This window comes from Rhinatrema bivittatum, chromosome 4 (assembly GCF_901001135.1).
Source record: "Rhinatrema bivittatum chromosome 4, aRhiBiv1.1, whole genome shotgun sequence".
NCBI classification, from domain to species: Eukaryota; Metazoa; Chordata; class Amphibia; order Gymnophiona; family Rhinatrematidae; genus Rhinatrema; species Rhinatrema bivittatum.
In genome coordinates, this window is record NC_042618.1 from 381,689,742 (window position 1) to 381,703,550 (window position 13,809).

General features: G+C 46.7%; 1 protein-coding gene across 1 annotated transcript in view; it reads right to left on the reverse strand.

The window, feature by feature from the left end:
- DNAH12 (dynein axonemal heavy chain 12) overlaps nt 1-13,809 on the reverse strand; it is a 1,160,754-nt gene that overhangs the window by 56,720 nt on the left and 1,090,225 nt on the right. Inside the window, 1 exon segment of the mRNA XM_029600929.1 lies at nt 3,793-3,981. Within this exon segment, the coding sequence (XP_029456789.1) occupies nt 3,793-3,981 (189 nt within the window).

Sequence of the window (13,809 nt, forward strand, 5' to 3'; positions counted from 1 at the left end):
CCTGCGTGAGTGATAAAAAGGTCTTCTTGGGTCCATTCTCATGGTCTTTCTTGCAGAGGAGGGAGCCTCCGAGGTAACCATGGACAGTTGACACAGGGTCTCGTGATGGTCTTTCAGTTGAGCCACTGTGTCCTGTATCTTGTCACCGAATAGATTTTCTCCGGTACACGGCAGATCAGCGAGCTTGTCTTGGACTTCAGTTCGCAAGTCAGATGCCTTAAGCCAGGCCCACCTTCTGGCGCTGATTCCTGTCGCTGATAAGCGAGAAGCAGTCTCAAAGGAATCGTAAACAGCCCTTACTTCATGCCTTCCAGTCTCAAGGCCTTTGTGTAGTATGGCGTTGAGGTTATCTTGTTGTTGTTGGGGAAGAGAGTCAGCTATTCCTTGAACTTGCTTCCAGAGATTCCTCTGATATTGTGTCCTGTATAGTTGATATGCAGCTATGCATGACACTAGCATAGAGCCCTGAAAGATTTTTCGACCTAAAATATCCAGGAATTTTTTGTCTTATCCAGGGGAAGATGAAGAGTGAGGGCGCAAACTCCTGGCCTTTTTCTGTGCAGATTCAACTACCACTGCTTGGTGGGGTAGTTGTGGCTTTTGGAATCCTGGAGTATGCTGGACCAGATACGTTGCATCTGTCTTCCTATTTACTGGTGGGAAGTGCAAGGATGCTCCCATAGACAATGCTAGAGATCCAAGAGTACCTCGTGGGCGGGAATAGCCTTAATTTATTTGGGAGCATCAACAAATTGGAGGACTTCCAATGTTTTATGACGTGTGTCTTCCTCTGTGACCAGGTCAAAAGGGATTGTCTTTGACAACTCCTTTACAAAATTAGCAAAGGAGAGGTCTTCTGGGGGAGACTGTCTCCTTTCTTCTGGAGGAGATGGTTCTGATAGTATGTCCTCCATAGATGTGTCATGTCAACATTCTCCCATGGATCATATGGGGTCTATGAATGAGATCCCGAGGGAGGGAAAAAAGCTGGTACTGCAGGATGTGTTGGCATCGATGGATCCTTCGATGGAGGATGTGGCGGCACCAATGAAGATTTTGGTGGCATCGATGACATCGAGGGAAATCGTGGGCGTCTCAGTCCCGAGAGCCCCGAAGGACCAGGAACTGGTTCAGGTATCGGTGGAAGCGGTGCTGGAAGAGGACTGGAGTCCATGCCTTCATCTTTTGAGGACCCCGGAATGGGTATCGGGGGGGGGGGGGGGGGGTGTTTCAGAGACTTAATAGGTTGTTTTGGCATCGGTGGCCCAGGCTGGGTCGGAAGGGCACTGATGAGTGAGTCTAGGCGGTCGACCAGTGGTGTAAATATCATTGGCTCCAGTGTCGGTGCCGGTATGGGGGCTGGCATCGATGGCGGCTGTAGGTTCCGGAGGGCATCGAGGACTGCCTGTCGGACAAGTATGTCCAGCTCCTCCCTGGAAGCTGGTATCGGTAACATAGCTACAGAGGGAGGCAGGCTAGGTGCTACTGGCACCTCCACAGTAGTTTGAGGGGGCTCAGTACGCGGCACTGATATCGGTGGGGATTGCCTCAGTATCTCGGGTAAAGTGGAAGTTGGAGGCTCCTCTACCCGTGTCCTCTTCACAGTCAGCTCGATAGCCATCGAGGCTGATGCAGTGTCAGTGCCGGCACCGGGCGTGGAATCGTGTCGGTGCCGGTGATGATGTTTCCCTTGGTACTCAGTCCGGTCTTTCTCTGGCACTGAGGAAGACGATGCCGATGCCTTAGATGTTGTCGGTGACGGATGGTCACCGCTGCCTTGGTGCTCCCGGCGAGGTTTATCCATCGATTTTTTCGATGTTCCTCCCGGTGATGACTGGGTGAACATCGATGGAGTTATCTTGATTTTGAAAAGGGACTCCACCTTGTCTAGGCGGGCCCGCCTGCCCTTTGGGGTCATTTGAGCACAGCTTGGGCATCGACGAACGTTGTGTGATGAGCCGAGGCACAGCACACAGACATCAGGCGGGTCGGTAATCGACATGTATGGGGACACTCTGGGCATTTTCTAAAACCTGTTGCCATGATGGAAAAAAGGGGGCCGCAAAAACGGTCGATGGCCTGCGAAACCTGGAGGAAAGGGGAGCAGGAATCGACCGAAGATGGTGGAATTTTACTCACCAAGCAACGAAAAACAATGTCGCGATGGGAGACCCCCTATGAGGGAACGTTTTTGTGAAGTAACTTCAAGTTTTTCCATGAGGAAATATAGTGAAATAATTCTCACAGAGCTCCTAACCGCGAGGCAAACTGCAATGCAGAAAAAAAGAGACTGGAGGGAGACCCCTGTGGCTACAGGGATTATGGCATGCTGGGCATGCTCAGTGTGCCAGTCAAAAGTTCTAGAAACTTTGACAGAAAAGTTTTCCGTGATTGGGCTCCGTCTGCTGACATCACCCACATGTGAGGACTACCATCCTGCTTGTCCTGGGAGAATATTAACTACTGTAGCAACTTTGCACACCCCCACATACATGCATATATGGGCACATGTACACAGTTTTGAAAGTTATTCTCTTAGCATAAACACATGTAAGTAGCCTCTGTTCATGTATTCTGTATTTCACAACAGTAGAAAATAAATGCATTATGTGTGAATATTGACTTTTGCACGTACATATACAGGTGTAAATAAAAGGACAGTCTAGGAGCGTTTCAGGACAAGGCAACTTACCAACTTACTTTTATACCTGTTAATTATCTGGTGTAAGTGATATTAAATATGTGGATATGTGGGAGATCTGGTTAAATTGGGTGGAATTCAGGATAAAGAACCAGGAGGGTCTTGATGACCTGGAAAAGGACTGAGTGAAATGGTAAGAAATGGACTAATTGATTAAACTAGTAATTTCCTTGATGTGTTTATTTTTAAAGGGCCACATGGATGTGCATGTGCGCGTGGTTCCCAGTGCACACACATGGATGCGCCAATTTTATAACATGTGCGTGTCAACGCACGCATGTTATGTAATCTGAAACCTGCACGCACAGGCATGCCCGATTTTTTATCAGCACGGGCATGTGCACAAGTGCCCACTCGCACACGCAAGGGGGGATATTTTGTAATAAACGTGCGGTGACGCAATCGGGCCATCCCCAGTTCCCTAACCCCCTACCTATCCTTCCTTTTTCCCTCTCCTCTCCTCTCCCCCCCAACCCCTAAACCCGACCTACCTACCCTATTTTTGTTTGTTTTCAAACTTACATGCTTTCCTGATCAGAAGTAAGTTCTGCATGTCGGCCTGCTGCTGACATGTGCTGTCCTGGCCAGCCCCCACCCTGCCCCTGACTTGCCCCCAGCCCGCCCCTTTTTAAAAACCCAGCACTTCTGCATGTACCGGGAGATACACATGTGGCTGGGCCACTCTGAAAATGCGCTCGGTATGCGTGCGGCCCAGCCACGCACATATCTCCTGGGATCTGTGCACGCCAGCCTTTTAAATCCCCCCCGAAAATATACACTAACATAATAGGTGGAAAAGTACACATGTTCAATGCACTGAAAATTTCACTTCCAATGCACTGTATGTATTTGCGCATAAGACAACATAAGAACATATGCTGAAGAGTAAAGATACATGTATTTTATAAAATGCAAATACATCATAAAAGCAGGTTATAAAATACTATGGTAAAACTGTGTGGCCACATACATGCCTTTATGTTGTCTTATGAGTTTGTTTGAAAGTTATCCTTCCTCTGCAAGAAACTACAGATACAATAGATTTGTTCAAGGGTTTAATGGTCTTAGTTGAAGTACACATTGTTTCTTACCTTGTTAAGAATATCTTTTGCAATGTCAAACAAAGTACTGTCACCACCTCCTGAGGAACCTCCTTGTCTGCTTCCTCCCTGTGTCAGGAGCAAAGATTCAAAGAGGATTTTGGTTTGTTGGAGATCCTTTGAGATATCCACATTTTCATGTAATCCAAACACCTCTGGGTGCTGGCTAAAAGGAAGAATCTATGGAATTAAAATAAATGATATCAGACTATATTAATACTATAAAATATTGCAGGAACATAAAAAGAGAAATATTTTAGTAAGACTGTAACTACAGCCCCTCCAAAACTACCCTTAGTTTCCTGCAAGCCTCCATAAAAAACCCTAGTAGAAGTGGTTAAAGGAGAAATTTAAACGTACCTGTTAATTTCCTTTCCTTTAGTCCTACTACACCGGTTCCAGAATGATTGGGTTATATTCCCTTCCAGCAGATGCAGGCAGAGCACATGACTTTTTTTGTGACATTATCACAATGTGGTACAGTGACAGTTAAAGCCAGTAGTCCAATGACAGAGCAGATTTTAAACTACATATCAGTGTTTCTCTACTGGTGTGCCTTCAGACCTCATCAGATATGCCATGGAAATGTCACTACTGCCTGCTGTTCACTTCCAGACCAGCACTTGGGCTCTGCTCTCAACCCCTTACAACAATAAGAGACACCAGAAGTGGCCCTTAAACATATAGGAGCTCCTTTCTGAGAACATGCATAATCAGGCATGCCTCTGGGCAGCAATAGGGTAATGATATCCAGGTCCTGCTTTGTTTGGCAAACACAACACCTTTTCATCTTCCCTCTCCTGAACTTCCTCCTTTGAATCCTTTAAGCCTCTGACTTATCCTCAGACTGGCTGTAAAATTGATGGACTATGGTGTCTGTGAGGGTTGTTATTAGATCAATCTGTGGTGTTTTTGATCATTTTCTGAAACACCTCTTGGGTGAGGTCCCAATCGCCTGGATCCAGAAGATTTCTGCTCAGGAAATCGGCTTGAAAGTTTTCTTGACCTGTAATATTTCATGCAGCAATCTGCTGTAGATTTCTCACTGCCAGGGAAATAGGCTTGTCTCTTCAGATATTCCCCGACTTTGTATTCCCCCCATTTGTTTATATATGCTACTACCATTTCATTGTAGCAAAGAATTCTCACAGCTCGACTCAAACGAATCATACTGTCTAGTCCTGATTGATCTAACAGCTACCTTTGACACTGTGGACCATAACCTACTTTGCCAAAAATTGAAAAACATTGGAATTGATGGAATTGTACTAAAATGGTTCACCTCTTGTTGGGGGAGCGCTAGGGAGTGGTCCCAATTCCGGAGAGGTTAGAGTGCCCTTGGACCTCAACGCAACTGCAGAGGAGCTCAGAGGAAGTGCCAAGGCAGGCAAGGCGTGTCCAAGCTCGGGCGGACAGGCTGAAGACCAGGAATTCTGACCTCTGCCGAACCTAAATGCACAGAAGAGACCCAACAACGCAATGCTGGTCTCTGGGGTAGCCCTCCGGCAACTCGATAGCCCTTTCGGACCTGCCGCCTGGAAACGACAGATGCGACAGGACGGACAGAGGTCAAGGACAGGCAATGATACTGGAACAAGACAAAGACACTTGAAGAAATGGTCAAGACAAAGGTACTTGGAGACATGGTCGGGAGAAGGTATTTGGAGACATGGTCGGGCAAAGGTACTTGGAGACATGGTCGGGCAAGAACACTAGGCAAGAAGGCAAGGCTGAGGCGAGGCTGAGGCTTCAGGATGAAGAGAGGATCCAAGTGGCTCAAGACCGGTCCAGCCAGAAGAGGCTTCAGTGACCTGGCGCGACTGGTGCCCTGGCAGGTCCACTGACAGCAGGGTCCGCTGGATGGGCTAGGGTTGGCCCCCGGAACCTGGAACATCCGCACAAGGACAGGCTTAAGGAAACTAGGTAGACGAGGACTCTTGGTGAGTAGAAAGATGACAGCAAGGTTAAAACTCAGGATGAAGTGGAGTCCGGGTCACACTCATAGCAGGTTCCAGCCGGAGTAGAGGCTTCAGTGACCTGGCGCAACCGGCGCCCTGGCAGGCCCACTGACAGCATGATCCGCTGGTGGGAGGCTAGGATGGACCCAGAAACAAGGACATCCGAGGACAAGGCTTCTAAAGAGAGGAGACGGAAGAAGTGGATGCTTGGAGGCGGAACTTCTGAAGACAAAGACATTGGATCATCTGAAGACAAGGACATCAGAGACATCTGGAGAAGAGGACATCTGAAGATGGGATCATCTGGGACATCTAAAGATGAGGACGTCAGGGACATCTAACGACGAGGACAGCAGGAACATCTGAAGGCGAAGACATCAGGGACATCTGAAGACGAAGACACGGGATCTGACGAGAGACCAGAAATCATAGACGAAGAGAGGATGAAGGACCCAGGAACCATGGACGAAGACAGGACAAAGGAGCAGGAACCATGGATGAAGATGACGACGGAGTGCCTTGAAGAAGCTGGAGGAGAAGAGAAGACCAGGAGCGGACTGGCTCCTTGTAAAGGTATTGGAAAATGGGCTGAAGAGAAAACACCTGGATGACATCATCAAGAGGGGCCGCAGGGCTACTCCCACTGTGGACGCTTTAAGAGAGGCAGGAGAGGCATGGCCGCACCGCCTAAGGAAGGCAGGTCCAGGGACAGCAGCAGCCATGCCGCAAAGAGGAGCAGGAGCGGCACTAGGCCGCAAAGCCAGGTCCCAGCGTCAGCGGCTCCCAGCCACAGAGGTTGCAGCATTGACAGCAGCCTCCAGGCCGCATGGAGACACGGCAAGTGGTGGCCCTGCCCACCAAGGGAGGAATGATGGCGGCAACCACCGGGCTGTGAAGAGGAGACCGGAGGCAGCGGGTTTGTCCGCGCAGAGCAGAAAATGACGTCGGCGGCCTCCAGGCCACTTAGGCTGAACGGCGGCGGCTCTGACCACCGCGGAGACAGGTGCGGCCTCCAGGCCGCAAGGACTATGTCAGGGAGACTGGCGGAGAGGTGAGAGGCTGCTTGCGGCTAGGCCTGCGAGCAGCATCGTAACACCTCTTTCCTCACAGACAGATCATTCCAAGTAAAACTAGGCATTACTTGTCCGACATCTTCCAAATCCAAACTGGCATACCACAAGGATCCGCCCTATCAGCAACACTATTAATATAGGACATGATGCACATATACAAATTACTGACAGACCTGGGTTTAAACCTTTTCCTTTATGCCGATAATCTACAATTTTATATCCCCCTAATAAAATCTTTTGAATATACGACATCTCTAATCTCTAAATATATGATTAAAAGAAAAGGAAAACTAGCTCAATGGAACCTCTTGATGAACCCCAATAAAACTGAAATAATTTGGTTGAGCCGCAACCCACAAAAAAAACTATACTCCCAGGGATAGATCTCGGAAGCTGCAAAAGCTAACACTTTCAACTCAAGTGAGAGATCTAGGGGTCCAAATTGATGAAAATTTAACAATGAAAAATCCACATAAGCTAACTAATTAGATCTGGTTTGTACAAGAGTCGGATTTTGAGCTGATTAAAACATCTATTAAACACTACAGATTTCAGAAGAGTTTCACAATCCCTCATTTTCTCTAACCTTGATTACTCTGACAAGTCACCTAAAACCCTTGCAACTTCTGTAAAATGCCACTGCTAGACTATTGTCTGGAGCAAGAAAATTCGACCACATCACCCCAATACTGATGACTGTGCATTGGCTTCCTGTACAGTCAAGAATTCATTATAAATGTTGCAACCAGGAATGTGGACTCTTGAACCAGCTTTGTGGAGAAGAGTTAGAGGAGAAGATGGACTCCACTGAAGAGAAGACTGGGTTGGCGGCAGGCTGACCGAGAACCGTGTAGAAACTTCACCCTGGAAGTCCGTGGCACACCCGAGAGGAGCTCGTGAGCACCCGGACCGCTAGGACTTAGGCGATGGTGATGAAGAGGAAGTCTTCACACCCTGGAAGTCCAAGATTCCCCCAGGAGGAGCCCGTGAGGACCTGGACTGCTGGGACTTAGGCGACGGTGATGCGAAGCGATTAGAAGATGATCCAGGCGACAAAACAGGCGGCAGATAGGAGAAGCGGAAGAGAAGCTGAGATCAAAAGCCAGAGAGTCAAGCTATGGAATTTGAAACTGATACCGTGGATTAGATATGGATCAGCAGGGCAGGAATCACAGGAGCTGTAGAGACTGGAGCTGGAATCACAGGAGCTGGAGTCACAAATCAGGAGTCACAGGAGCAGGAAGTCACAGGAACAGAAGTCACAGAATAGAGACTGGAATCACAGGAGCTGGAGTCATAGGATGGCAAAAAGACTCTGAAGCAAAACTCTGTTGCTTAAGCGATTCTAAACAGTCAGACGCTGGCTTAAGTACTTTGCTGGCGTCTGACGTCAACCAGGGGGCTGTCCCTTTGCCTGCAGGTGCTGAACCATTAGCAGGACTTTTCCTCACGCGGAGCCAAAATCGGACCTCGGCGACGTCTCCCTCGTGGAGACGCCGCCGCAACGCGCCTGGCAGGCCCAGCTCTCACTGTGACTCGGCCCGGGCCTCCCTTCAAAGAACCAAGGTAAGGACCCGGTCGCTAGTCTAGCGACCGGGACCGCAACAATAAAGTGCTAAGAATAATATTCAATAACATCAACCTAAATAACAACGATCTACTAGGAATAACTTTTAAACCCCCACAACCCCCTGCGAACACCTCAGATCACTCTCAAATTCCTGAACTTAAGAGACTATCACTTAATGTTAACTAGAGATAGAGAGATTGCTGGCCCAAAACTTTGGAATTCCATGCCAGAAGAACTTTGAACATTTACAGTGAAAAAGAAATCCAAAAGTGTCTTAAAACTTGGGTTATTCAAAAATACCTTCCACTTTACTGAAACACCCAGTTCCCCAATGACTAGGATATCCTATATATTTCTTGTACTATAACCTCCCCCTTGCAATTCCCTTTAATTCTGCTCTGTCTTCATGTTTTGTTATCTTCCGTTGTATTTCCTCTGTTCTATGAATGTTTCCATCCTATAACACATATTATATTTTATATAATAACGGTTCAGCACCTGACAATGTATCCATCCCTTGTATCCACTGTCCCCTCTCCTGACTACCTCCTTTCCTTTATCCACCTCCTGAACGCAAATCCTTAATCCCCATCCTCACCTCTCCCCTGACACAACTCCTAGGTCTCACCACCCTCTCCATAATTCTCTTTAATGCACAATCTCTCGCCAAAAAGACACCTATCCTCAGCGATCTTCTAATCGATTGCAAACCAGACCTTTGTGCAGTTACCGAGACGTGGCCAAAGACACAGATACTGTTCTCATCAACCAACTCCCCACCTCAGCTTACGAGATTTCTCCATCCCCAGACCGAAAAAAAAGAGGAGGCGTCCTCCTAGCAGCTAAGAAACATCTAAAACTCAAACAGATCCACACTGCCTCCCCACCCAAGCTAGAAATAGGCCTTTTCAAATCTCCTGACCTGCAAATCTGTCTAGTTTATTCCCCCTCCTACCCCTCCTGGAGTCTAAACCTCACCCTCATAGAATTCATTGTTGACTGGATCAGCGCCGATATCCCCACCATCTTACTGGAGATTTTAATCTCCACGTAGACTCCTCACCCCCCTCCCCTTCATGCCAAGCCTTCATCAAATCCCTCCATGCTCTAGGATTCCAGCAAATTATAACATCACCCACACACAAAGCAGGTCACACACTGGACCTGATGTTCATCAACTCTGATGTCCATTCCAACTCCACCCCATCCTGTACCCCTGTTCCCTGGTCTGACCATTACCTAATACAAAGCCTTCTCTCTACCAACGCCCCCCCTCACGAAACAACGCCCACAGCACACAATAATATCCAGGAAATCCTGCCCCAGCGATGAACTAGCTGCTGCACTAACTTCCTCCCTACCCAACCTTGTCTGCTCCGACCCTGACTCAGCGCTAGTTTCCTGGTATAATCTCACAGGAGACATAGCGAACAAACTTTGCCCACTCTCCAAACGAGTTTTAAGCACTACCGCCAAACTTGCAAAACCATGGTACACACCTGAGCTCAAAACTCTAAAACCAATCTCAGACAAAAGAGAGAAAATGGCGAAAGGATCCGATCCCCCCGCACTCTTCCATCTTCAAATCAGCGCTACACAGCTACAGAATCACAACACTAAAACATAAGAGACTTCTATGCCAAGAAAATCCACGATTACAGATTCAACCCAAAGCAACTCTTCTCCACATCTCAAGCCTCACTAAATCCATCCCCCCCTTCTATACCTGAATCTGACGCAGACCGCCAGATGCAAAGAACTCGCTACCTACTTCCAGAGTAAAATCACTAACCTCCTTTCGAAATTCCCCTCATCCCCTGACCCTCCCCTCCCTTCCCCCCCTACATTCCCTATACCCCTCCCAGCCCGCCATGGCTGCCCTCGACCTCACCTCATCCAAAGAAGTCGAAAACATCCTAAAAAACTCAAAACTGCCTCCCACCCCAGCGACACCATCTCCCCTAAAGCCCTCCTGGCAGTCCCTAACTCCATAGCCCAAGCATTAGCAGACATCATCAACTGCTCACTCTCCCACGGAATTGTCCCAGACACACTCAAACATGCCGTGGTTAAACCCCTCTTAAAGAAGCCCTCCTTAGACCCTAAAGATCCCTCCAATTTCCGCCCGATCTCCAACCTCCCATTTATCGCCAAACTAATGGAAAGAGTTGTTAACGCACAACTCATGCAGTACATTGAAAACCACACAATCCTCCATGTCTCCCAGTTTGGTTTCCGGAAACACTTCAATACTGAAACGCTGCTCCTCACTCTATCTGACCACCTCCTCAGGGCATGGGCCAAGGCCACAGTTACCTCCTTGCCCTCCTCGACATCTCTGCGGCCTTTGACACCATCAGCCACAGTCACCTCCTTACTCGACTAGAAAGCATCGGCATCACAGGCCTAGCCCTTGCCTGGTTTAGATCCTACCTCTCGAACAGGAATTTTTCAGTCAAAATCGGTGAAGCTATATCTACCCCCCACCCTCTACAACAAGGAGTCCCACAAGGTTCATTACTCTCCTCCACCCTCTTTAACATCTATCTTGTCCCACTCTGCCATCTCCTCTCCGAACTCAAACTTAAATTCTATCTATATGCCGACGATGTCCAGATCGTCATCCCCATTCAAAGTTCTATCGCTGATGCCTTAAAGCATTGGGAAAATTGCCTTGTTGCCATCAACTGCCTCCTTACCAATCTACATCTAGCACTCAATGCCAACAAGACCAAGCTCCTACTTATGTCTCCACACTCCCCCCCCCCCTCCACTTTCCAATGATCCCAAGATTAACATCACCTCAGCCCAACCATTCGTAAGGGATCTTGGAGTTCTCCTTGATCAACAACTAAGCATGAAGAAATACATCAACTCCATACTTAAAGAAGGCTTCTTCAAACTCAAAGTCCTGAAAAAACTCAAACCCCTGCTATACCCCCAAGACCTCCGTGCAGTGATCCAAGCCACCATTGCTGCCAAACTGGACTACTGTAACGCACTACTCCTGGGCCTCCCCTACTCCACGATAAAACCACTACAAATGTTGCAAAATGCAACAGCAAGAATCATCTCAAACACCCATAAATATTTATTTATTTATTTTATTCTTTGATTTTTATATACCGATGTTCCTGTATAATATACATATCACACCGGTTTTTACAAGTAACAAAAACTGTCACCTCGGGGGCGGAATACATTGAAACATAATAACAGAAAACTACATTGAAACGGTAAATACAATGAAGCTTAATAACAGTAAATAAATAACTTAAATAACTAAAGATACATAAAAGGCGAAAATAACTGAGATATAGTACTACTCCGAGCATATGTATAAGGGGAGATAGGGGATCAGGGACTAATATGAACACATCCCCCTATCCTCAAAAGATCTACATTGGCTCCCTATCCTTTCCCGTATTCACTTCAAAGCCCTCACAATTGTACACCAAATCCATTCACTCCCACAACCCCAACTGGCTAGATATCCCTTTCAACCTCCACCAATCTACCCCGGCCCCTAGAGCCGCCAATAGAGGCACACTACTTGTACCCTCTCTAAAAACAGCCCACCTTGGCTCCACAAGCGACCATGTCCTCTCAGTTGCTGGCCCCTCACTATGGAATTCACTGCCACCAATTCTGCGCCCTCGAACCCTGTCCTATCAAGTTCAAAAGAAATTAAAAACTTGGTTATTCAAATGAGCCTACCTGGAATAGCCCTTCTCACCAAATGACCTCCAATGCGCATCAAATGCTAAGACACCTCTATCCATCTGCTAAGGTCCTTTATGTTCATTTTATGTTACTGGTGTATTTAATGTTAATGTTACTGGTTTTCATTTAACGTTACTGGTGTATCCTATCTTTTCTATGCTGCGCTGTTGTTTTTCCCTCTCCCAGTTCCTACTCCCTGTTAAAATGTAATTTCCTAACCTGCTGATCAATGTAAACTGGTTTGATGTCCCCCACTAACACCGGTATATAAAAGCTTCAAAATAAAAAAATAAATATATATATATATATTTTATCTGTAAACCGTTATGAACTAGTGATTCCCACATGGAATGACGGTATATAAAACATTTAAATAAATAAATAAAATAATGGAAGAAAGTGATTTATTGCTAACCTTACTGCTCTGGTTTCCAATCTGCTGACTGGTCATATAGCCTTTTTCTGGGACCATATTCCTTCTACTACTTTGTTTTGACAAAATCCTGTTAAATCACAACTTGTGATTACTAAAGTCCATGATGGCTGTTCTAGACTTGCACCTTTTTCCAGTTCCTGCATTTTTGAACACAAGTAAGACCTCTCTTTTTTGAATTGGGAGTGGTGGGACAACACTCATAATTTTGAGATTGTCATGGCCAACAAGATAGAAGGGGACTTTGCAGAGATCTCATGTGTCCTGTGTATATTGTGGTTATTATTTGTCTAACATGTGAAAATAGTTCCAACCATTGGTGACATTAGTGATGAGGATTTTTTTATTTGTTGATACGCTTGTTTGTGTGATTCGATATTAGATATACATGGCCCTTCTTGATATTACATTATGCACCCAAATATTCTAGAGACCATGTTAGGTGGAAGATTGCATTTTTCAAAATTGATATTCACTCTAAACTTCTATGAATTGTACTACTCTGATGGTAACTCTGATCTTCCTGAAATACTTTGGCTCTGATCAACCAATCATCTAAATACTGATGAACCATGATCCCTTCTTTACTCTGAAAAGCTGCTATAACCACCATTAATTTGGTAAATGTTGTTGGGTAAGTAGTAGCTAACTGAAGAAAAGTGATCTGAACTGCAAAATATTTCCCCCATTATATAGATTGAAGGTATTTCTACATTGACATCCATGACTGACAGCAGGGTCTCCGTCCAGAAATGTGGGATCTATAAATACTTGTTTATTCTTTTTAGGACCAGATTGGTCTGAATGACGAACCCCTGACTGGTCGCTCTTACGTCTCTGCCCTGACTTGGAGGGGGCTACCTATGCCATGGCAGGCCACCGTACAGGCCTGAGCGCGAGTGCTAGGGATGCCGCTCAGCTGAGTGGGGTTCCCTAAGCGTACACCGTAGCACCCGTAGATGACATCACAGCTCTCCACTATTTAAAGCCTGCTCAGACTGGCCTCAAACATCTGGGCAATAGGTCGAACTCTTCTGAGTAGCTCATTGCCTCGTTGTTTCTGGTTCGAATCCCCAGTTTGTCTTCATTTGGATTCCGCTGGCTTGACTGTAGACTGGTTCTTGCCCACATTGATGACTGCGACTGCCTTGTTGACCTCTGCTTGTCCTCGTCTCATTGTTTTTCTCCTGCCCTTGACCTTGGTCCACTCTGTCTCTGCTGTCTGCCTGCCTGCCTGACCTCTGCTAGTAC